General features: G+C 38.9%; 1 protein-coding gene across 1 annotated transcript; it reads left to right on the top strand.

Annotated features, from left to right (window-relative positions):
• The first annotated feature begins 2,538 nt into the window (after nt 1–2,538).
• On the top strand, nt 2,539–19,781 carry UBE2G1 (ubiquitin conjugating enzyme E2 G1). Its single transcript, XM_072415674.1, has 6 exons — nt 2,539–2,717; nt 13,557–13,659; nt 14,163–14,260; nt 15,833–16,011; nt 16,716–16,838; nt 18,516–19,781. Exons 1-5 carry the CDS (start codon nt 2,672–2,674, stop codon nt 16,800–16,802), a joined length of 513 nt encoding a protein of 170 aa, XP_072271775.1. The 5' UTR covers nt 2,539–2,671; the 3' UTR covers nt 16,803–16,838; nt 18,516–19,781.
• Nucleotides 19,782–24,252: the final 4,471 nt, after the last annotated feature.

The following is a 24,252-nucleotide window of genomic DNA, read 5'->3' as shown; positions in this document are numbered from 1 at the left end:
GTAATGGCCAATTATAACCTTCTGTGTCTATGGTTTAATATCATATAATGGTTGTACATTTTTGTATCCAATACTCTAAATCAGGGGTCGGCAAACTACGGCCTTTAGGCCAGATATGGCCCAGCCAGTAGTAGCAATGCATACAGAGGAGAGGGATTTCACTTCCCTGGTGGCGCCCACCCCTGAAATGGCCTATTGGCCACGAAAGTTTGCCGACCCCTGCTCTAAATTATTATTTTGCATTTCTTGACAGCTGTGTACAGCATTGTGTTTTAGTAATTTCTACTCTTTCTCGGTTTCCCGTGTCAATGAAACAACACTAGCTTCTTTAATGAAGACATTATCACAATGTATTTTGTTAATGCCTATATGGAGACCTTGACTTGTCTTCAATCTGCAATGAAAGTTCCAGCAAACCTACAAGTGTTAAAATTTTCTTAAATTATACCATTTTATATATCCTCCTCCCTCAGTGGGGTTGGGATTGCTTCTTTAAAATGGACCTAAACTCAACATATTCACTTTACATAAAAGGGTAGACAACCCTATGTCAAATGTAAAGGAAAAATGTTAATTATTCTTTATTTTTTTAAGTGCAACACTTTTTTTTAACACTCATCAGCCAGTGTGAAGACTCCCCCTTGCCCCCTGATCAAGGAACACAGCAGGGAATGTTCCCATTTTGTGATGGTAGTTAGGAGGAGTAACACGCCATGCTCTGTAACTTCCTGAAGAATGGTGACCGGGGCAGGGTCCTCTCCTCCTGTGTCACTGTCTGTATCTGTCTGTCATTTACACCCTCTATTTATTGTACAGCGCTGCATATCATGTTGGCACTATATAAATCCTGTTTAATAATAATCCATTGCTCCTTGGTCCTTCCATGTCTGTGGTATTGGCACTAAAGAGGACGGGAGAGAAGCCAAGTCATTCTATTCATGTTTTTTAAAGTTACAAATGATTTATATTTCTTTTTTGTCTGTAATTTACTATGTATGCCTACCTGGCAAAATGGCAAATAAGCATACTAAGTATAAGTCTGGTTTAAGGCAAAATATGGACCAAGAATCCTTTTTGTAAGACTCCTCACTGGATGTATTTGTGAAGATTTATAGCGTCCTGCTTTGTGCTGCGGTCCCATCCGCCGGTTCTTACTTTATTACAGTCGTGTTGTTGGAGCCAATAGAAGGAATTGCAACACACAACCAGGGGCCAAGAAATCTACACACCCAGAGATATTCTTTAGATTCTTCAGCCACCAAAACCCATAAAGTTGGCACAGATGTGTGTATTGGGTCCAGCGTTGGGTGGCTTTAGGTTTGTGTGGGTGACATCAGTTTGAGATGATTTCCAGCTGTGTTTCAGCTGCACTTCACCTGCTTCTGTCCTGCTTTAGGCAGGTTTTACATTCTGATAGACTTGACTGGCAATGTAAAATACATTTGGAGGCATTAAAAATTTGTCAACCTAATAGGACTTCTTTTGATGAAAGAGCTATTTTTCCTATACAACAAAGGAACCTTCACCTAAAGCAGACCTGTCACCACATTTTTTACCCCACATCACGTATGCCAGGATGCTGCTTGTTCTGCGAATGCCCCATGACGGACATGTGCAGAAGGGGTTTTCCTGGATCTAGTGCCTGGAAGAAGATGGCGTTGCTGTGATGAGACAGAGAAGGAAAATAGGACGGAGCGGAGCCCACTGGACTAGGAAGTTTCGATGGCTTTCCACCTGTAGAGGATTTTTTTATTAAAGTTCAGAGTTAAATACCAGTGATATAGCAAAGCAGGTGAGAAGAGAAGAGTGCCCAAATGTGTAAGCTGGCTCATTATCGGAAAGATTTTGTTAGATTGAGGGAAACAGTTTGTAATGCTGATCCTCTAACTTCTATATAAATCTTAAACTGTTAATAAAGTACAAATATGGACACTAAAAGTGGAACTAATAGTAAAAAATAGACAGATGGCAAGCAGGTAGATTCATTTATTTCACTGATTGTTTTGAAATCTCTAAAAATGCAAAGATCATTATTAATCCCCATTTATCATCTCTCTATGCCAAAAATGTACATAAAAACAAAAAGTTCCCTAAATGAGGAGACAGCTCCGGATGGCACTATGGTGCTGCAGCATAGAAATCATAGGAGCCGGGTATGTATGTTTTATTTGCTTTTCTAATAGGTGTATTACTGCAGATGTTTGTAATGGGGAAGGGGGATAATAGGTAAACAGACTTGCTGGTGAATGTGCTGGTGAATGAAGCCTGGGGAATAAAGTGTAACTCAGCATGAATTGTAATATGGGACAGCAATGTGTGTCACATATCAGCTGAGCACATTACATATAATTATCATTTTCCTGACATTTCTTCATCCCAGAGCCAACAAGCCCCCCGCCACCACTGCGCAGCTCCGCCTGACCTTCCTAAAATGTCTACCGTAATCCGACCTCCCCAAGATGGCGGCGCCTTATTTCCTCCCCCCCATCGCACAGGTCACGGTGTGGGGGAAGGGCCATGTCCGCGCATGCTCGGTGTGTGCTGAGCGCAGAGTGAGAGGACAGAGAGTGAGGAGCCGGGGAGGGAGAAAGAGGTGACGGCTCGGACCAGCTGCTCCCCCTCCTCTTCTGGGTCGCCTGTTGTCAGCCAGCTCCGATCCCATCCGTACAGCATGACGGAGCCGCAGTCAGCGCTCCTACTCAGGAGGCAGCTAGCAGGTAATGTGCCCCCTCCCGGGGTGACGAGGGCAGGGAGCCGGGCTGCTCATAAAGGGGACGGTGGTGGCAGTGTATGCCTAACTTCTGTGTGGGCTGCCCCATGTCGGGTTAGAAGGGGCCCCGGGGCAGATGGGTGCGCTGTGAAGAGGGGGAGGGGGGCAGTAAGGCTATAGGGAGGGGGAGGGGGCTGTTGTTAGAGGGTGAGAGCGGCGGGCAGGGCCGCCAGTGCAGACAGAGCGGGGGGGGGGGGGGGGCCATTCGCTGTCGTCATATCCCAGGCAGGGGGAATCCCCTCTGTTCACCCGGACGGGGCTCAGCCCAGTATGGGCGCCTCTTTGTTATTCCCCCATAGAGCCTGTCAGGACCCCTGTGTAGATCGCATATAATGTGTGTGTATATTAATAATAATGTGTGTGTATATAGTGTGTGTGGCAAGTCAGCCCCAGGTGCAGCCTGTAGGTAAAGTTTGTGGTTGTGCATGGCTGAATGTTGCTGGTTTCCGGTACGGAGCGCTGTTTGGTGTTGTTCTCCCCTTTGTGTGTCAGCCCTTGGCTGGTGTTACCCGGGGGCTCTGACTGCCAGTGACACACAGCCCCGGCCGCCGCTCTGCGCATGCGCACTGACCCCTCACACTGGGGCCTCACAATGCACTTACATGTGCTGGGAGCTTTAAAGAGACATGTGCTTGCGACTGTCACTGGGGATTCTATGGAGGGGGGAGGGGACATGACACTCCTGTCAGAGGAGATTTTTTTTTTTTTTGGGAGGGGGGTCACATGGCACCCCTGTCAACAGGGAATTCTATGGAGGGGGGGACATGACACTCCTTTCAGAAGGGAATTTTATGGGGGGAGGGGCACATGGCACTCGTGTCAGCAAGGCATTCTATTGGGGGCAGGGGTGACTCCTGTCAGAGGGCAATTTTATGGGGGGAGGGGGGGACATGGTCAGTGGGTGTGCAGGGACCTTTCTCTTGGAAGCGGGACATGGCCACTCCATCCCTCATAGCTGATTAAAGTAATTATATTTTCACAGGATTAGCTCTGGTGACTTTTTAAAAACATTTGTAAAGCTCCTTCAGTGTTCTCCCCTTTTAGCTGGGGGCACCACCTGGCACTTTTCAGTAATCATCTGAATGTTTTGGGTAGTTTCTGAAGAGTTAGGGCACAATACAGGGCCGCCACCCGGCTTTAAAAAATTCTGGGTTTACCACTGTCCTTTATGCACCCTTTACATTCATGCAGATGCCAGCTGATTTACTTTTAGTATAGCAAAGTGCTGTACATTCTAAACAGTTGTCATTAAAATGTTTAATTCCTTTGTTGTCATTCCACTTCCTGTGCACTTGTGTACATTGCAGCAATGGCAGTGAGTATGTCGATGAGTAACTCTTCCAGGCACATTTCATCCCATGATTCCTTCAGAGCTTTGCAATACAAAAATATTTCTGTAAAATATTTTAAGAATTAGGAATAATAGGAAGAAAACGGAAATGTTGCTTGCCTGGCAAGCCCGCTGTGTGTATGCTGTCAGTATAGGTGGTGTATATGGTACCAGGTCAACACACACTTTTCTGTCATACACTTGCAATGGCGTGCTTTTCCAAATCTGATAGAAATCTTCTCTGTAACTTTTCCTGAAAGTAAATGTAAGCAGTATAGCTCGGTGTGACACGTATGGAATCTGTACCCCAGGCTTGTCCTGTGTAGCTCATATTGCTGTCAGAAGTGGCCCTGTAGCTGTATTTTATTATAGACTTGTCATTCTGTCAGCAGGTCAATATCTGCAAACATTACATGAAGCTGACATGCTTTAAATTTGTGTTGATAAATAACCAAGATATCATGTAATAATTTGTGTATTGAGTTAGGGTGGCCATACTCTACAGAATATTAAAATGGTAATATAGTCTAGGAAAAATTTGGGGATTTTCAATTAAAGTGGCACCAAACTCAATGGTGGGCGGTGAGCTTGTGCCATAACCAGGAAATATGCTCAGCATAGGGCATACTTGCTGATCATGGCACGTACTTATCTCTGTGCAGTGGCCGTGCAGCAATGACGGGATCTGCCATCACTGTATTCATAGTAAGTGACATCTTCATTGCAGACTTCTGGCAATGCTCTTCTCCCATTGGATGATCTAACCACTGGGAATCTGGCACTCCTGTCATTGGATGATGTAACCCCTTGGAATCTAGCAGTCCTCTTCTCTCATTGGATGATGTAACCCCTGGGAATCTGGCACTCCTCTTCTCTCATTGGATGATGTAACCCTACACATGTGCAGGATTTACATTGTCCTCGCGGCTGAAGACGCTGCACACAGCCGAGTGCTAAACTACACCATGCATGTAAGACCTTGAGCTAACTAGTGTGAAGAAACATATGGTTGTAAATGATGTAAATATAATGTGTATATGGACACAAATGGCAGCATGTTTTCTGTAAAGCTCACTGAATGCCTATTGAAACAGTTTCCTTTTCTCTTTTGAAGAAAATTCTTTCTGTACTCATGATCTCCACCCCCCCCCCCCCCCCAACTTGTCCCTCTATATATATATTATTGGGTGGTTTAAAGCAGAACTCTGTGGATATGACAATGCTGCCCTTGCAGTGGGTCTCTCTTGCATTCTTTGTGCTCCCTATGTACAGTGTTGTGGTCTGACCCTTGTGGTCCTTGCTTTATAACACAGGACTGCTGGTTTTGCTTTGTACAATATGACATCAGATTGCTGTGATCAGCAGTCATGGAAAGGAAGGAAGATTTTAGGGTGCGGACTAAGAAAAGTCAAGTTGCTTTATAACTGTTTTGTAAATGAAAACTATCATTTAACCCTTCCGGTGCCAGGGAAATAATTTTTATATACACCATAGTTCAGTGGTATTAATGCTAAACACATTGTTAGTGTTAATGAATAAATTAATATGTAGTTAATAATTAATAACTAATAATTCATACCAAGTACCACACAATGCTGCTGCAATAGTTAGGATAGTTTTAAAAGCTGGCTGAGCATACAAATGAGTGTGCTGACTATAGCATACTCCTCTGTTATTAAAAGCATAATCACCTCATTTTTAGGGGTTTTTTCTGTCTTACTGTGTACCATAGTTTTTTCTTTTGTACGCAATTGATGTTTGTACTTGCTTTTGTAACATACAAATCAGTGATGGGGAGCACTGGAGGGATTAAATGTATTTATTCTTTATTGTGTTTAAGTTTTTGTGTGTGATGACTTCTTGAACGTGCTGAATTGGGGTTAATTTTCCTGCATGGGACCAACATTGATGTCCGTGTTACAGATGCTATTCAGGTGTGCAGCACCATGCGAGTGCCCTCTGTTACCCCTAAAATTAGCTAAGGTTTGGGTTGTGCAAAGCTTAAAGAACTCAGATTACTTCAATGCAATGCAGGATGGGTAGACCATGAATGTGAATACGTGCCCAATCTATACACAGAAAAATATTTGCATATTCCTAACAAGCAGCAAAAGCACCCTAAAAACAAGTCCATACTAACGTCTCTATTGATTTGTAAAATTCATTTTTTTTATTCCCCCCACGTACCCCATGTATCCTCCATAGATGCATTGGGATGCTTTGCTTCACTTAGCAATCCCACAGCATTAAAATTAAAGTTGAAGTATCCATGCAGACTGCCCAATGCTTTTTAATGAAAAGCTTTGGCAGCACATTTCAGATGCCCCATTTTTTTTAAGTGCTTCAAACTGGGGTCTTCATAGTGTGTCAGAAGTGGTAAAGACTAAATATTAGAGTTAGGTCTTGGTTGTGATTTGTGAGGCTGTGAATAGTTCAATGTGCAAAGCTTGAGCTAAGAACAAAAAAGTCCCACATACGTATTTCACCTGTTACTGAACACTGCATTACTTCTCTGAAATGAAAGCTCCAGTATGTTGCTGACAAGCAGCTCTCAATGACCTCTTTATTTATCATTTTTATCCAAAAAGTCCTAGTAATATTGCAGCATGCATTGCCCGTCACTTACCAGAAAAACATCAAAAGTCTACAAAAATAATTTTCATCAATTTAGTATTTTTGCTACTCCTATAACCTTGGGATGAAAGTTAATAAAAATGCATTCAAAAGAAATCTGCCCAATAGCCAGTAAAGCCGCACATTGTGATCTATAACTTTTGTTTTTGTTCCATTCCCTGTGCACTTTTGGAAGGTTAATATTTTATTTGTTTGACCTGTGGAACAAGTTGCTTTGTGTTACTGGGAGGGTTTTCTTGTTCAAAGTGTGATAATCTGTTAAACTTTGAGAGAGAACATCCGCAAACAAAATTGCGGATGTTCTCTCTTTTCAGGCAAAAACACCGGTTTTTGTAGGCCTTTGTAACTCCCTGTATATGAGTCATGAGGCATTTTTTTTTAAAGCCTAGTTAAAAAAAAACTAGCCCCTAAACACCTGTAAAGACAGTTGCAAATACCTTAAAAGTCTTTTTAGGCTTATAATACTTCCAATAATTAAAGTCTATGGAGGGGGCAGAGGTGGCAATCCGCCCATGGACGCTGCATTGAGGGTCTAGAAAACTGCATGGAAATGCTGCCGCCTGTAAATGAAGGATAATGAATGGACTTATTCAGTCCAATGCTAACTGATTTTTGCAAGCATTTTAAAAATTTTGAAAAACCTCTGTTCTGAACAAGCCCTAGGGCTGTGTAGGGATGTATTTGCATGCTATGTGTTCTAATAAATACACAGAAAGTGGTCACTATGTAGATGTTTTCAGGCTGAGTAAATGGAATAAATATGGCTGTCATGTAGGAAATTGAGCTGTACACAGCCAGTGGTGCTGAAAAAGGATAAAAGTTAATGCTGGAAGCTTTTCTTTTAGGTGGGTGTGTGAATAAGGGTCCCTAGTAAGGATGTTCCTTTTCCTGTGGGAAATCCTATCCATCTAGAATGTAAAACAAGCGGAGACTGAGAAGTGATGCAGTGCATCAAAGACACCAGGGGGACATTACTGATCACTAATATTGCTTCAAACTGCTGCAGAACTTTTCAGCTCTTCTATTGGCAAAGTAATATTATCAGTTGTGAGTGCGATAATTTTAATGTGACCTATTTTATTGCTTTAGGAAAATACTGGAGAAAATACAACTAAACTAACTAAATACTGTTGTTGGATGAAGCTCACCCCATCCCTATACCGTACTAGCTGCAGTAATGTTTATATTCCATACTGGCTCCTTCATGTCCACATGTTTACAGTTCATTCCATAGAATTCCGTGGGGTTGGAACACATCACCTCCTATCCTGTGTATGGGAGCTTTGGATGAATAAACCAGAACAGAGAAATATAAACATTGCAGGCATCTGTGTTGCAATCTAGGCAAGTATAGATATTTGGAGAGGAGCGCTGGATGATTGTCCCAGAGATAGTCATGTTCATTTCAGGCAAAAATATAGCAAGTGTACGGCAGTCCCCTGACATTGTTCATTAGTCCACCCAAAGAACAGCCCCTGTGTACAGCATTGATTTGTTCTCCTGTCACTGGAAATAAACTAAAAGGTTTTAAGGTTAGAGTGTACCAATGGTGACATTTCCTTTACTACCTGTGGGAAAGATGCAAGAGGAAGTTATTGGAAATTCCCCAAAGTTTGAAAGTCATTGTTAAAACATGAGGAACAAAAAATATTTTGTTCTGGGGATAGCCTTAGGTTTTGCATTGCCCTTCACTTTCTGTTTTAGTGGCAAGGATCACCATTACAAGCAGAAGGGTGGATCGCAGACAGCAGGAGGGCACACTTCCCCAATGGAGGCACAGGCAGCCAAAAAAAACTTGACTGAAGATCTAAATCAAATCTATGAAGGGCTTTGTTTTGTGAGATTTTACTTCTTGTTCTGCTGGGAATATGTTACCAGATATAAAGTTTTCCGAGAAGTCTACCATTTCTAATAATTGGGTAATTATTTTAAATTTAATGTTATGCTATTATTCCAAATGGACAAAGGACCACAAATTTGCTCTTGAATTTCATAGAAATACAGCGGCCATGCTATATTGAGTCTATTTCATTTGAGCATGCAAGGTCCATTTAATACGCTGTAAACAACGCTGACCTGTGTTTTCTGAAAATGTCCCTTTGCAGCTGGCTTGTACATACTGCATTACTGTGCCCCTGTCCTCCTCTTTTATTGTGATCAAATTCTTCTGATGACTGGTGTCTCTGGTAAATACCTAGCAAGTGTGGCACCGGATTACCAAATGTTTTGTTAGCTGATCTATCTGCTGCTGCCCGCTACTAGTGATCCAACACCGGATGCAGCCTAGTTTAGCTGATCTTTGCTTGCTCATGGTATTTAGTTACATTGGTGTGCTGAGCCCGTATATTCTGCAGAACGCCTTTTGCTACTTGGTAAACATGATTCTACAGCAAAGTACAAAATGTGCACAGCTTCCTCTGTATTCTGGCTTCAGGGAATGCTATCACAAAATGTATTTTATGATGCTAATGCATGTGAAAGTATGCAATACATTCTGCTTACAGAGAAAAGAACCTGCTAATGATGAAATATTGTTTATATCTTATTTATTATGCACTTTCTTTTTACTTTTCCTTTGCATTCCCAAAGAGCAAGCATGACACCTGTACCAATGAAGGGTTGGGTTTTTTTTTTTTTGGAAAAAGTATTGTGCAATGTGCTATGTTACAGTATATGCCTCTAAGATCCTGGGGATTGCTGGGTTGCCCAGAAGGGTACAATAGGCTGGTTTTAAAGTTGGTGCACCTGTTTCTTGACTTTGGACAATAAAAATAATTCTAAAGCTTTAAAATTATTATACTTCTAGCTGTTTGTACTAGTAAAAAGAAAAGGGCTAATAATAAATTAAGTTTTAAATAGATTTTTCCATAATACCTAAAGCTGCAGAGGTGAATAAGGGCTCATAATGAACCTGAAATTCCAGTGTGTGTTGTACACTATAACAATCTGGCTCTCCACAAAGCGGTGAGTAAGAATGTGCTTGTTCAGAATATGTAAAATATGTTCATATTTTTTGCCAGGTTCTCTCTAGGCTTAGTGTAATAGGCAGTGAGGCGGCAGATCCCGGGAAGTGAATTGACAGGTGCACGCTGGGTTTCCTCAAACATTTACAGATAGATTTGGCTGTTCATAGCAGCTTGTAGGCTTTTAAAATTGGGTGCTGCTTTGTTTTCATGTTAATGTGGAGAAAAACGTTATCAAAGGAGTTTGTAATAAAAACAAAAAAAAACTGAATAGTGAAGGAGTTCATGTTATTTTATTTAGCCTTTCCTCTGTGAATCATTGCTGGAAATCTTGAAGAAAGACCTGTTACCAGTACAGGCACTGCCCTTTCCTGATTTTCAGGCTTGCATAAGTGTGTTGTATTTCAATCTAGTCAAATGGTTAGCTAGTGACTGTAAGCACAAACTTGGAAACTTTGGATAGCGCTCATAGCTTCTGAATTTAGCCAGAAGGATTTTTTCTGCTTAGTCATATTTAATAGTTGAATTGTTACGTCGAATGACAAGCCTGGACAGACAAGAAGCCAGCGAGGCAGCTAGCTGAGCTTCAGTTCAGCATTTAACACTTGTATTTCCCCAGCATTCTAGAATAATGGAGGCTGCTGCAGTCTTTCTGCTGATCACTTCAGTTCATTCTAGACAAGTATTGTTGTACGGGTATGAATGTAGCTCTCAGCAACACTGCCTGTGCGCTTTATTCAAAACAAACAGACAATCATCTTGCTAATACAGCACTACATTTCCCTTGCTGTTTAGGTTTTTAAAACTGGAAAGAAGCCATTCATTAAATATATAAAAAGAAGCTAAACTATGTGACTTTATATCGGCCTAATATAATCCCCATATACAGCATCTCCAGGAGGGTGAGGGTATTACAGCAAACCTGTCATTTTAAGATATATATTGGGATAACTTTATCACTCTGCTACTGCTCCATCACTTTCCAATCAGGATTCTGGGGGCAGTGTGGTGTCAGCAGGGTTATTTTACAGAATGTAATCCTCAGCCTTCACTTGCTTGCAGATTAAATGGATATAAATACAAAGCCTTTAGCAGGTAAAAAAAAAACACTTCCATAATATTGCATTTTGTTTGTATTTTGATGTTCTCCCCATGTCTGTGTGGGTTTCCTCCCACATCCCAAAAACATTGACCTTAGACTACATTAACCACATATGACTATAGTAGGGACATTAGATTGTGAGCTCCTTTGTGGGACAGTTAGTGACATGACTATGGGTTTTTTTTGCTAGTCAAGCAAGGTTGCCCTAATAGCGCCTTACATAACTTCAATAGTATTTCTAAAGGCTACATTCACAATGGTGCATAACAAGCTGTATTTAGCCTGTTGTGTAAGCGTTGTTTACGAATACTAATTCTATTAAAACACAGACTGTGTTATTTTAACTATCATTGATCAAATCAATGTAAAAATCAATTTGCTAAAGATTACGGCTTGCTTACCACTCTTAAAATAACGCTAGCTTCAGGCTTGTAATGATTGAGCTCCACTAAGTGGCCAGTGAATACAGCAGGCAAAAGTACCATATGAGTTAATGCTAAAAAAGTGATTTTTTTCCCCCTTTCAGCTTTTTTGACAGTTCCAGTGAGCAATCACACAGGTATGAAGGATTATCGGAGAAGGGACATCGCCTGCCCCTTTTCTGTAATAATGACCTGCCTGATCAAAAGTTTGTTAAAAGTGGAACTTTAGTTCCCCATTAAACATTTGTGTGTGACCATCCTTAGATAAAACATGGTGTACTTTCAAGTCATCCTTGTATTGAATTTAGCACCATAACTTTGTGTGGTGGCTCAGCCAGCTCTTTAGAACCTGATGTCTGGGTTTAACACAACCAGCACTTGGATGCTGTTGCAAACTTTGCCCTTTTAACCACAAATATGCAGTTGGCCAAGTCTGTCATTAACATATTTTTTATGCAGTTTTTTCTATTATGTTCCTGTTATATTGCAATATTGTAAACTCGTGTAACTAGATGCACATGACATACTAAAATTAGAGCCCGCCTGCTTTGCTCTCCGTTACTCTTAGTTATTGTACTTGTGATATAAATAGGAACCTGCCTTGGAAATGTCTTAATTCAAACTAAGAACTATGTGACATGTAGCATATAATGCACCTGTTGCCCCTTACACCGTCCTTGCAGAATGTATACAATTGCATTTCAGATCCTGTTACTGATCATGTAGAGATCTGTTTACTGTGACTCTTCAAGGTCTTGATGGAAATGTGCAGCAAGTGTTGAGATACTGACTTCTGACAGATATTTTTAATTTCTAAACTGATCTACACAAGGTGGCAGCAGTCCCCTTTTATTCGTGATTGGCTTCGTGTTTTGATGTCTTTCCTCCTTCCTTTATGTGAGTTGTTGTGATATTTTGAATTATTGTTTCTTCTGCTTTGTTTGAAAACAAATTCTAAATAGACAAAGGTTTAATGACTTCAATATTCAAAATACAGCTTTATCTTATATCTAGCACAGTTCTCCGGGCTCTTCGCCTGTGCTCAGTTTGCTTACTCTGATTTCAGTGCACACTGTGAGCTTCATGTGTGCAGTAGAAGCTGCAATAAATCAGTCTGCCATATTTCCTACCTTGAGGACATCTTGCATAGTCTAGGTCAGGGGTGTCAAACTCAGGCCCGTGGGCCAAATCTGGCCCGCACTGTAATTATTTCTGGCCCGCGAGAAAATACCAAATGTCTACTAGACAGAGCATGCACGGCTAATACTACAAATCCCAGAATACTTTGCTGGCACGTCAGTCAGGACCCACAAGCGCTCCTCTGTTGACATTAGCGACCTTCCTCAATTTTAGATATATTGTTTTTGATAAATATCAAGGTTAGCCCACAGTTTTTTGTCCACATTTTTCATTTTGGCCTACTGTGTATTTGTGTCTGTCTTTAAGTATTTTTGTCTCAGTCATGGAACAAGCATGCTGCAAATGAGTATCAGAACCAGTTCTCACAATACTTGTTTGAGGTCAGCAAATCGGTTAACATATTAGTCCGGATATTATAATAACAGTCAGGGATCTAGCATTTCAATGCAAAGTTTTGTATTGTCAGTCTTGTTAATCTCTCATGACATTGTCCCTTTACAGTATATCATAAGTTTGCCAGCCTAATGCTCAGTTTGCACATATGGATGGGGATAACAATGCATGTTTAGTGATCTTTGTTAATAAAATTAAACACCAATTAATGCAGATAATATCTGTTCATTTAAAATGTATGTTTACATTGAACGCTGGGGGTGTTTTTTTTTTTCCCCCTAGGAACACACACACACACACACACACACACACACACACATGCGCGTGCGATAGGAAATTTATTATAACATAATAGATATGTGACCGTCGCAATTTGTGGTGAAGGAGGCTTGGCCTAAGAGGCTGTGCACACTGCAGAAGAATCCCAACTTTCAATGTAAATGGGCCCCATTGCTTCCTGTACTCCTGCATTAAAAATAGAAACTATTTCCAGGGCTCCCCACCTGACTCCCTCTCTTCTGCACAAATGCCATGATGGAATTAAGTTTTTTCTTAGGTTTAAGTCTTGAAAGATGTCATGTCATGTAATGCACATAAGGGGCAGATGATCAGTTTACCCACCAGTAACTATCCAGAACTAAGACAACTCCAGAAATCTAAGATTGAATTCAAATCTGTGTTTGTTTGTTTTTTGTACTATTCATTTATGCATTATTTATTCTTGTGTGAAAAAAAACATTCTAACCAACAAATACAACAAAACACTCAATCACCAATCATTCTTTGTATGTTCTTTTTACAGAACTAAATAAAAATCCAGTAGAGGGGTTCTCTGCAGGCTTAATAGATGATAATGACCTATACAGATGGGAAGTGCTAATAATTGGCCCCCCAGATACGTTATAGTAAGTATAACCCTGGTTAAAGTTGGGGAATTTATTCTGGGAAAGTTCAACATGATCCCCACCATGATTGACTGAGGATGTGGGACCTTACTGTGGTGTTTTTGTATAGGACCTTATTTTTTTCTGTGTGATATAAATCCACTGTATGATATAAATCCACTGTACACTGAAGGGGAAACGCCAGCATTCTGCATTTTGTTTGTGTATCTAATGGGGAAATTTCCCTTCACTACAGTCTTTGTAACACAGTATCCTACTCCAGTGGGATCACTTACTGCAATAGAACTGTATCAAAGTATTGCTTTAATATACCATTTTATCTGCATGTCCATGCATAAGTATATTTATATCAAGTCATAAAGAACATCTTACCTGGTGCTTTCTCCTATGTAACCCACACTGTACTTACATTCTTGATAGCATTAATTCAGCAGCATTAATTCTGTCAAAATGGGTTGGCTGTGTTTTTGAATATAGAGTTTTTTTTTTGTTTTACTTTCCAGTGAAGGTGGAGTATTCAAGGCTCATCTTACCTTTCCAAGAGATTATCCCCTGAGGCCGCCAAAAATGAAATTTATAACTGAAATCTGGCATCCAAATGGTAAGTTTTTAGCTTTGTCTATGCTACATAATTTTGTTCTGTACATCTAGCCTTCTGATCTTTGTATACCTACATACTGATAGAGGATTGTCTTCTTCGCTCCATTACCACATATTTCAATCATTTTAGAAAACATCTTTGCAGACTGGTATTCCGGGTGTTTCTAATGAGGCAAACAGGAAGGATTGCATAGTAAGATGAGCTTTTTTAGAAGCAGAGATGCCTTTTTAGGGTTCAGGTCTGGTTGCAGGATTAGTATCATGTTTGACAGCGAGCATGGGTAGATCTAGTGGAGGATTTTTGTAGTCTTGAATTAGTGTGACATAAGTTCAAGAGGCTGTTGTGTTTCGTTGGAAGCAGGGGAAAAATGGGCAAACCTAAGGATCAACTGAATAGGTCATAAGGAGCAACTGAATAGGGCAAATATGTTAGGGCTAGACACATTGAGAAGGGGGGTCATTTGTACCTAACACTTGGTGGTGTGGATTTGGTGAAGTGGCTGGCCTTTCTGGACTGAACCCACAGAAGAGATATGGGTGAAATGGGAGCTTACTTAAATTACTAATTATGGATATCACACAATACCTTCAGGGATGTTGGGGCAGCCATGTTTTGATGTGTTAGAGCTGTTTTGGTGGTACAAGGTAAACATGTAGGCAGGTGAACACATGACAAATCCAGTGCTTCTAGCCGTTTGTGTCATAATAACCCCTGTAAGGCTACGTACACACTTGCAATAATTATCGATGAAAAATCAACGATTAACATCAGATCAACAATTATTCCCGATTATTTTGAATGATCGTATAGTGCACGATGCTGTACATGATGTAATGATACAATCGTTCAAAGATAATCCCCCAATAATGTACACACACTAGATACGATCATTTAAACGATGCAAGAAGGGGGCGTGTATCACAGAAGCATCCACGATCACTGAACGACAATACACACAATAGATGGCGAACGATCATCGCCCAATCAGATCCACCAGGGTGGTCGTTGGTTTCCAGCTTCAACTCCCCGTTTATCCCCCATGGCCAGTCGTTGTGCACTTTTTTTTTTATTGTTAATTTGCTCAATATTCAATTAGTTTGTTTTTGACATCTGGTAGTGGAAACTTCTAGGCTTTCCATGCGTTTGCAGGTGGCTTTTTTTAATCTATGGGGATGGTACACAAAGAATTTAATATTGCTGCAGTTTCTAAGAACTATATTCTGTGCCATGAAATCATATTTAATTAAGGAAAAGAAGGCTGTACAATCGTGCAAGACTGAAGCTGATGCTGGTGCTCTGCTTTAAGTTGCAACATAATCATGCAAATCCATCTATAGGGTTTTGTTTAAAATATCAAAATGTGGGGACATCTTTTTTTTCTCTAAATTATGGTAAAAAAAAAGAAAAGTTTTTACCAATATCTTTAGTATCTGGGGAACATTGTTTGGCCATAGAAGCCAATTGGTTTTTGACCTGACCTGCTTGTTGGAAATTTTACAGCACACTTTTATACATTGTATAAAAGCAATAAATACTGTGCTTATTTTGATGTATTTTTTTTTCTACTTTTAGTTGATAAAAATGGTGATGTGTGCATTTCCATTCTTCATGAACCTGGCGAGGATAAGTATGGGTATGAGAAACCAGAAGAACGTTGGCTTCCTATTCATACGGTGGAAACCATAATGATCAGTGTCATTTCTATGCTAGCAGATCCCAATGGAGACTCCCCAGCCAACGTTGATGCAGCAGTAGGTTTTCTTTGTGATTTACCAGTTTACCATTTCTGATGGTTTTTCAATGTTTGGTCATGAAATTTGATACCTAGAGATTGTAGTTGTAGGGTAATGGCACATGGTTGCTCTTAACCCCAACATCTTTTAGCTGACATATATAACGGACAAGGTAATGAGTTATATTTAGTGCGTGCATGAGGACCTAATTTATAAAAGTACACTTGGCACATGTCGGTGTGTCCCCCCTCCCCCACTTTCCCAAGCGAATTTGTGTAGGGGAACCCCAAACTACAATTCAGTTGAATATTGTAAATATGAGATGGCTTTTCCCAGAGCATTATACTCTTTATTATAAACCGAATGTGCCTACTGTTATTTGAAAAAAAATACCTAAATTCAGTTGCCACTTAAAACTTTTAAAACAATGGAGATCTCAATAAAATGAAAATCCAGGACATGCCACTAGGCGTCACATAATTATTAATTACAATTCTTTTTAATAGCGTTTTTAAGTCAAAGACCTTTGGTTTATGCTTGAGTATATATGATATGTAAATTTTAAAGTTGCTCTAATAAAATCTTTTTTATTACAAACAAGAAGTAGGCATACACAAAAAATACATAAATGTTTAAGTCCAGTAATAAAAAAACACAAGCGCTGTGTAAACACTGTTATTTTAACATATAAAATATATGGATTGTTTTTTTTATCTTTATAGAAAGAATGGAGAGAAGACCGTAATGGAGAATTTAAAAGGAAAGTTGCACGCTGTGTAAGAAAAAGCCAAGAGACTGCTTTTGAGTGACATTTAAGCATCAGCTAGTAGCTTCACAATTTCAGGGTAATCTCTTATTACCTCTTTGTTTTTTCAGTAACAGAACAGGAACAGAGGTTAAATCTTTCATCCCCTCCACCCCTCCCCCTCCTTCTCATCTTCAGTCCTGGTGACACATACTTCATCAAGCTTTCATGCAGTGCTAAACCTTACTGATGCCTGCAATTTTCAATATCTACATTTAACCTCTCCAAACTTGCATGAAGGGCTGCTTTAGTGATGGCACAGCCTTTTGGAGATTTTTAAACTAAAAGTTTTACTAATAATTTGTAAATTTGGCAATTTTGCATTCACCAGTTGAATTGCTTTATGGCAATAAACCCTGGGAACATCTTCCATTTTTTTTTATAATGTAAAGATTTTCGGTGATCTTAGCTGGAAAGCTTGTCTAGTACTGCACAGCTGTTTTTCAAAATCTTGTCACCACCAAAGTAATGCCCCAAACTGTCAACTTCAGTAAATACTTTGCATGCAGCTTGTCAAACTGTTGACAGTTGTTTTCTGCAGGATCTCTTTGAGTTTAGGATCACATCTATTGTGGTGACAAAATACAGGAGAGTGTTTGTCAGTGGGCTTTGGCCTTTTTTTAGTAAGGTAAATATCCGTTTGAGATGCTTGATATATTTCAAAATTTTATTATAGGTTCATTTTGCCTGCTGTTAAACCTCCTTTTGGACCACATTTGACTTGTCTGAAGTGGGTTTTGCATTCTCAGAGTGTGAGAAAGCAAAACCTGTTTGATTCAAATGGAGTCCCTTCAACACATGTCCTAAAATTTGCTTTGCAGTTCCAAACTGATCATATTGCATTTTAAACTTTTGACGAAACTTATGGGCAGTTTCATTAAATTCATGCACACAACTTCTTTAGGGAGTTTTCTAAATGGGGCTTAAAGAGGAAGTAAACGTGCCCAAAACGAAAAAAAAAACACACTTTCAAAACCGCAGCGCAGTCGACCGGTGCAGAGGTGTCTTCCGTTGGATTCCCACGTCGTCCCAGTATCCGTCTCGGAGCTGGTGCGTCGCCATCTTCGCCAAGTTTTTTTCCAACCTACGTCACCCGATACGTAGGTTGGAAAGAAACTTGCTGATCTCACTGCACATGCTCCTTCTGCGCATGCCCGACACGCCCAGGATGCGTGATGTAGGTATCCTGGGAGGCTTTGTGCTCCCATTCAATTTTTTTTTTCTTTTGTCCACCCTTTTATGTAAAGTGAAATTTCTGAGTTTGGGTACACTTTAAATGGAGTCTAGGTATTGAATACTTTTTTATATCCTGCACCTGTGAAGACCTAGCTTTAGTTATATCATCTGTCAGTACATCACTGCCTGGAGGCTTCCCAAATCTTTTGTCCTAACATAAACAATTTAGGAGTTATTTAAAATTATTTAAAAAAAACACAGGATTTAAATGCCTTGTGCTGCAGGAATCTGGATTGAGATTTTGTTTTGTTCTGTTTTTTTTGGCTGTGACTAAAGATTATTAGTGCCTATGTGCTATTCTTGTTCATTATTTCATGTGTAGCACAGGTTTTCTTCAGGATCGAGTGAATGTTTGCAAAGTAGTATTAAACTACTCTGCTAGCGTTTACCAATATAAACTATGGTTACTATTAAGGTCATATTTACTTGTGTCAAATAAATTGTGAATGTTTCTAAATTCAATTTTTTTGTTTGTTTTAAGGTCTCCATTTGGGAAACAAGGCACTGTTTTTCCTGCACTCTACCCACCTTTTGCTGGACTTTTTGTTGTAATAAGTTGGCAAACGCTGGCTGGCACCGGGGTTGCAATAAAACATGCCAGTTATCAATGCTGACAAGAGCCTAACAAGTGCCAACTTAAAGGTGATTTTCGCATTTCAAAGTCTAAAGAACTGCTTTAAACTTCAGGAAGAATTGTACAGACCTGTACATAGCACAACATGATCCGGATAATATATATACTGTTCATGTACATCCATAAAACACATTGTACCAAATAATGCTTTCTTATTGTTAGGGTATGAATTTATGTAAAGTCTTCTGAGAATGCATAAAGAGCAGAAAATATGAAGGAAAAGAAGAGAGCATTTGTAGTTGGAGTTTCCCATATCATCTGTTCAGCTTGATCTCTTGATGATCCTTTTGTTCCCTCTACCTATGTTAAAGGCATGCAGGACTGGAAGTCTAGTGGATTGCAAGCTATCTAGGTTTACCTTCCTTTTCTGGCAAGTGCTCAATGAGGTCTTTCAAATGTGCATTTTCCTTCTGATCCTGAAACCTGTCTTCTCTATGCAGAAAAGGCCACAATGTTGATGAATAATTTTAACTCGATGCAGCAGGATTTTAGATTTTATATATTTTTTTCCTCTTATATATAATTTTTTTCCTTTACCACAGCAAATCATGAAATGGCTCAGTATGCAATGACCTTGTTTCAACTTCTAAGATTGATTTGTGTAATTCATTTGATGTTTCAATGTGTGGTCACTGCAGGAATTTGGTTACCTTTTTTAAAAAGTGATCATGATATTTTACCCCCAAGGGGAATAACCTCTGGTAATTAAACTCCTGAAGTGCCTTTATGCAGATCATCGATAAGCCCCTAAAACCCTGCTGCTTTTATTGAAGCACCCAGTGACTACTAGTCATATTATGTATATGTACAACCTGTCTTTGGCTGCCTGGTTTTGAACTTGAAAGAAGGAAAGCATGCATGTGTAGGTTTCAGTGTATCTTCAGGGTTTGAATTAATGTTTGTCCCAGCCCCCCCCCCAACACTTTGTTGCTTTTTCTTTTTTTTCTTTCTTCATGACTCTCATCTTCTAATGATGGTTTTTATTCTCCTTCTGCCATCTTCACCCAATGTACAAAGAGAAAAAAATGTGATGTATATTTTCATGTAATTTGATTTTGGAATTCTGTCACCTTCTGTAGTGCGTTCTTCCAAAATATAATTTTTTTCCAATAAGTCTGTGGTTTTTTATTTGAGTCCCTGTCACAGGAGCATTTTTGAAAGAAAATTTATTGTTGCTAGTAAGTTTTTATTCTCAAAACACCACAACAAAGAAGCTGACTGAAACAAGATTTTAGAGTCTGAATAGCTTATGCCATGTTACACTGTTACAATTACTGTCGCCTGAAACAAATGTTCGGATAGTTATGGCTGATACCGTGGAGTGATAGCTGTACAGATTGTTGCCAAGTAGCCTGTTCTGCTCCATGAAGACAGAAGGGGAAAGATAAGTATGACCTCCCCGCTGTGGTATACAATGTATACAAATTATGGGTGTAGATTTTTATCTGAGGCCACCATAAACAATAATTTTCTCCACAAAGTGATTTTATGGCTTGTTTAGAATATTTAGTACATTATTTGTGGTGTCTGGGTGCAGGTTTACTCCTGCAGGTTTAAAGCTGAATTCTGGATAGGTAAAAAAAAAATACACAGATGTGTAAGCTTAATGCAGTCCTGTAATTATTACAATATAATTTAAAATTACATTACAACTGCTATGGAGAAATGATCATTAAAGCAGAATATAAAGCATAAAAAAAGCTGTTTTTGTAATTTTAATTTTTTAATTTTTTTTTTATTAATGATTTTTGGCTGGACTTCTCCTTTACCTAAAGTAGGAATGTCAGACTGGTGTTTTTGGTCAACTTTAGCCTTCAGCTGATTAAAGGATTTAAATTGAATGAGACCCCACTGTTCACTAGGTCACAAAAGTTATTCCTCTAAATACGTGGAATAATGTTACGTCTCAATTCAACATGTTTTATGGGCTAAAACTCTGCAAATTGAAAATGTTATTACCAAAGTTCTTCTATATAATAATGTGCCCTCAATAGACATAATGACCCCGCAATATGCTCAATTCTAATTTGACATGTCTGAATTACAGCATGTACAAAAATCAGTATGTTGGCAAGCAAAGTGTCGATGTTGCTTAAAATGCTTGTTCTGTTTTAATGACTTGATGAATCCACCACACTTAAATCACAAGTATCCTTTTAGATCTGAAAGTGTTTATATAAAATGAATAATTGCATAGATGGCTCTGTAGTGAAAAGACACCACTTAAGAAAAATGAAAACTGTTGAGAAGGAAATTTTTTCAAGCAGGGTGGTTGCTGAAAAGTGCCGAGTGCTGTGCCGAGCTAAAAGGGGCTGGGGAGAACACTGGACGTAAACCTAAGATTTGCAAATATCCAGACAGATAAAGATTTAGGTTTGTAGATTTCTGCTGCATTATACAAATGTTCATATTTTATAGAGCACAGTGTATGCTTTAATGTCACACAATCTTTTATTCACTTTTAAAAATCGTTTTCCTAGCTCAGAAAACTGCAGCTAACTTCACAAAATAAAATAATTTAAATGTAAATAAAATAAATAATAATAAAAAATAATTTTAAATGTGCTTCTGAATATGCTGGCACGTTTTACTGCTTTGAAGAGTCCATTTCTTAGCACAGCTTCTTATCAGAAGGTCTATTTTGTGTTTGTGCTGACCTAGCATCTCTGTCCCTCCCTTTATGTGTCATCCAGAGTACCCCAGAGGCTGCTGACATCACATCCAACAGGGTGGTGCCCAGAAGCAGTCTTGGGGAGACCCAACCATATACTGACTTTTCCGGGTAAATAATATGTATAAAATAGTTTACATGACTGTTGAGCTAGGTAGATTGTTGAAATGAATGGTCTCTAATAAATCGCACTAGTTTGTTTTTTTGGTATTATTACTTTAAATATACAGGTCACTAGGTGATTGTGACTCTAATGCGCCAGATAGGATAATAACATGGGTGCAACTATTGCTGACCTGTTTTTTAAAAGCTCTCCGGGTATCCCCCTTCTACTTTTACTATGGAACAAATAACTCTTTTAGAAAAGTGGCCTCCCTGTTTCTGTCTTGACAGATTTTGTTCCTAAATCTACAAAGGAAGCACTACAAATGCCATTTAGGCTGGAACATTTAGTAAATGTGTGTAATTCTAAATTTCTGTTCCAAATGTCTGTTTTGTTCATGTAATGTTACTGTGGTAACAAGTACAACAGAGTTGCTGCAGTGTTTGCTGCCTGCAAATATCTTCATTTGTTTCAGTAATTTGAGTGAAATGCCTCTGGGGACCAAATTAGGATCACTATCAAATCACACCCCCTTGCTTGTATGTAATTTGTATCACAAGACATTTTATGCAACAATTCTGACAAAATGTATCATTTGACATATATGAGAAAAGAATTTACATTCTAAATAAATGTTGCAGCAATTGAAGTTTTTCAAGAACACAAAGTAGCTGTAAAAATAAATGATTTTGGATGTAAAGGTTGACTGATTCTAGTGATGAATACATATCTGCTTACAAACAGTTAATACACCATCTTTCAGAACAGATGTCCTAGAATCCTAGCAAAAAAGTAATACATTCTGTGTGCTGCAAAGCTTGCCATCCCTCCTCCTGGTTTATGCTAATTAGATTATTGTTCACATTCTAATTGGTAATAATAACTGTTATTTACTTTTTAGGTCATTTGTGCCCTCCTCCCTCCTTTCCCCAATTTCATCATGTATAACACCCTTAAAATTACCACTCCTTGAATAATGCTTCAAGAAAGCCAACAAAATGTGTTGCACGACAGTTGGTTAGTAGCCAGACACAATAGACTTGCCCACACTCAGAATGATATGTGCTTGGCTTCCAGCTGGGCAAGACTTTTTTTGCGGCAGCCAGCTGCCAACCAATTACCTCACAAAAGATGGTTCTTGTCTATTCTGTATGCTGGCAGTACAGTTAAGTACCGGTCATTAGGAAAATACACAATACCTTTTTTATCTATTGCTCTAGCATTTTTATTTTAAATGTCATGCATTATGTCTGCAGTATTGACAATATTACCAAGGGTGTCTGAAAGAAAAAGGTATTTGAATTAGGGGTGCATTTCTCAAGCCCTAATCTTGGTCCAGGGAGTTGGAAATTTGAAATTTCCATTGTGTCTTTTTGTGAAGTGTAGGGTTTAACTAACAGGAGAAATGTTCAGCCACAATCAGGCACAAAAAGGCACAAAAAGTTGATGAATGTAGTTTTTGTGGTTTTATATTGCAAATTTAAATAAAAAGCACATAAATTATGTAAAAAAAATGAAGAAAAAAGATATATTTGATTATGATGCCTTCTCTTAGATTGTAAACTTTCAGACAGTGTCATCTACTTCTTTCCTGCTGTGTTATTGTTTGTATCTGTCTCATTTGCAAACCCTATTATATGTACAGAGCTGTGTAATATCTTATATTACAGTTTAATAATTTTAAGAGGTACTTTTACACATATTGAACATGGGTTATTTGAATACTCCATGGACAGGTCTTATAAATGAACAGGAGTTTTGCTTTAAAAAATTAATAAATAAATAATGAATATTTACAATTTTTTTTCTCTTCTAAATACTGAGTATATCAGTCTCTGTATATTGCATGCAGCATGAAAGGAGAGGAGAGATCTTCAAGGTATGTCACCATTCCTGGTTAAACATTTACACAGCCCTTCTATCCTGTACCAGTCAACTCCTTAAAAGTGATGGTCTGGCTATGGGAATGAACTGTTTTTTTTTCTCTCTTACTACCTTGGTTTGTATAACCTACACTGCCCATTGCTATCCACATACTGGACTGTGCAGTGGTGGTCTTACAGCTGATTATTTTCACTGAAAAAAAACATTGACAGCCTCTTCCAAGGCAGAATGGTTGATCTGCAAATGATTTTTAAACAAAGTAAGATAAAAGTTAAAGATTATGTAAAATATTGAGCAGGAATGTGAATCTAATTTTATATTTTTATGAGGCAGTAGTCAAGTAAATATGGATATGTTTTCTAGCATTCAATTATATGGATATCGGAGACCAATACATCAAAAAAAGTCTTCAACGGTGTCAGGTAATAATGTCCTTGGACACCATTAACAGCTCCACCAAATGGAGTCCTGGCTAATGGTTAAAAACCTGATGGTGTCTAATCCTTCCACACTATATTGATTACTAAGAAGAAGCTTTTTATATCGCTAGCCAGTAAGAAGAATACCACCCCTACAAATAGCCAAAAAAAATCATTGGTATCTATTAAACTGACCTATGCTTTATAAACTTCTCATTGCTCAAGAACCCCCCTAGCAATGTCTGGAGGAAGCCTGGTTGAAAAACCCTGCTTTAAAGGGTACATTATCTCCAGTGCCAGCTGCTCAAGGTGGAATTGCCCCTCTTGGGAGGTTTACACTTCCTTTATTGTCTGTACAACAAGAAATGAACTCTCCCGGAGAATGAAGGAAGCAGTACCCTGAAAGCTTCCAACCCATGTCTACTTATTACAAATGGGGAAAGAAAAGTTAGGGTTAGAATTTTTCACTAATGCTAATAAGCAAAAAAGTATGTATATTTAATTTTC

Source organism: Pyxicephalus adspersus, chromosome 1, assembly GCF_032062135.1.
Source record: "Pyxicephalus adspersus chromosome 1, UCB_Pads_2.0, whole genome shotgun sequence".
Classification (NCBI taxonomy): Eukaryota; Metazoa; Chordata; class Amphibia; order Anura; family Pyxicephalidae; genus Pyxicephalus; species Pyxicephalus adspersus.
This window is presented reverse-complemented; position numbering and strand designations above follow the sequence as displayed.

What these genes read in the sequence shown, in the direction of transcription:
- UBE2G1 (XM_072415674.1), top strand. Translation starts at nt 2,672, where the DNA reads ATGACGGAGCCGCAGTCAGCGCTCCTACTCAGGAGGCAGCTAGCAG. An exon ending in GGCCCCCCAGATACGTTATA is followed by an intron (nt 13,660 to 14,162) that starts GTAAGTATAACC and finishes TTTACTTTCCAG; the next exon opens with TGAAGGTGGAGTATTCAAGG. An exon ending in CAGCCAACGTTGATGCAGCA is followed by an intron (nt 16,012 to 16,715) that starts GTAGGTTTTCTT and finishes TTATCTTTATAG; the next exon opens with AAAGAATGGAGAGAAGACCG.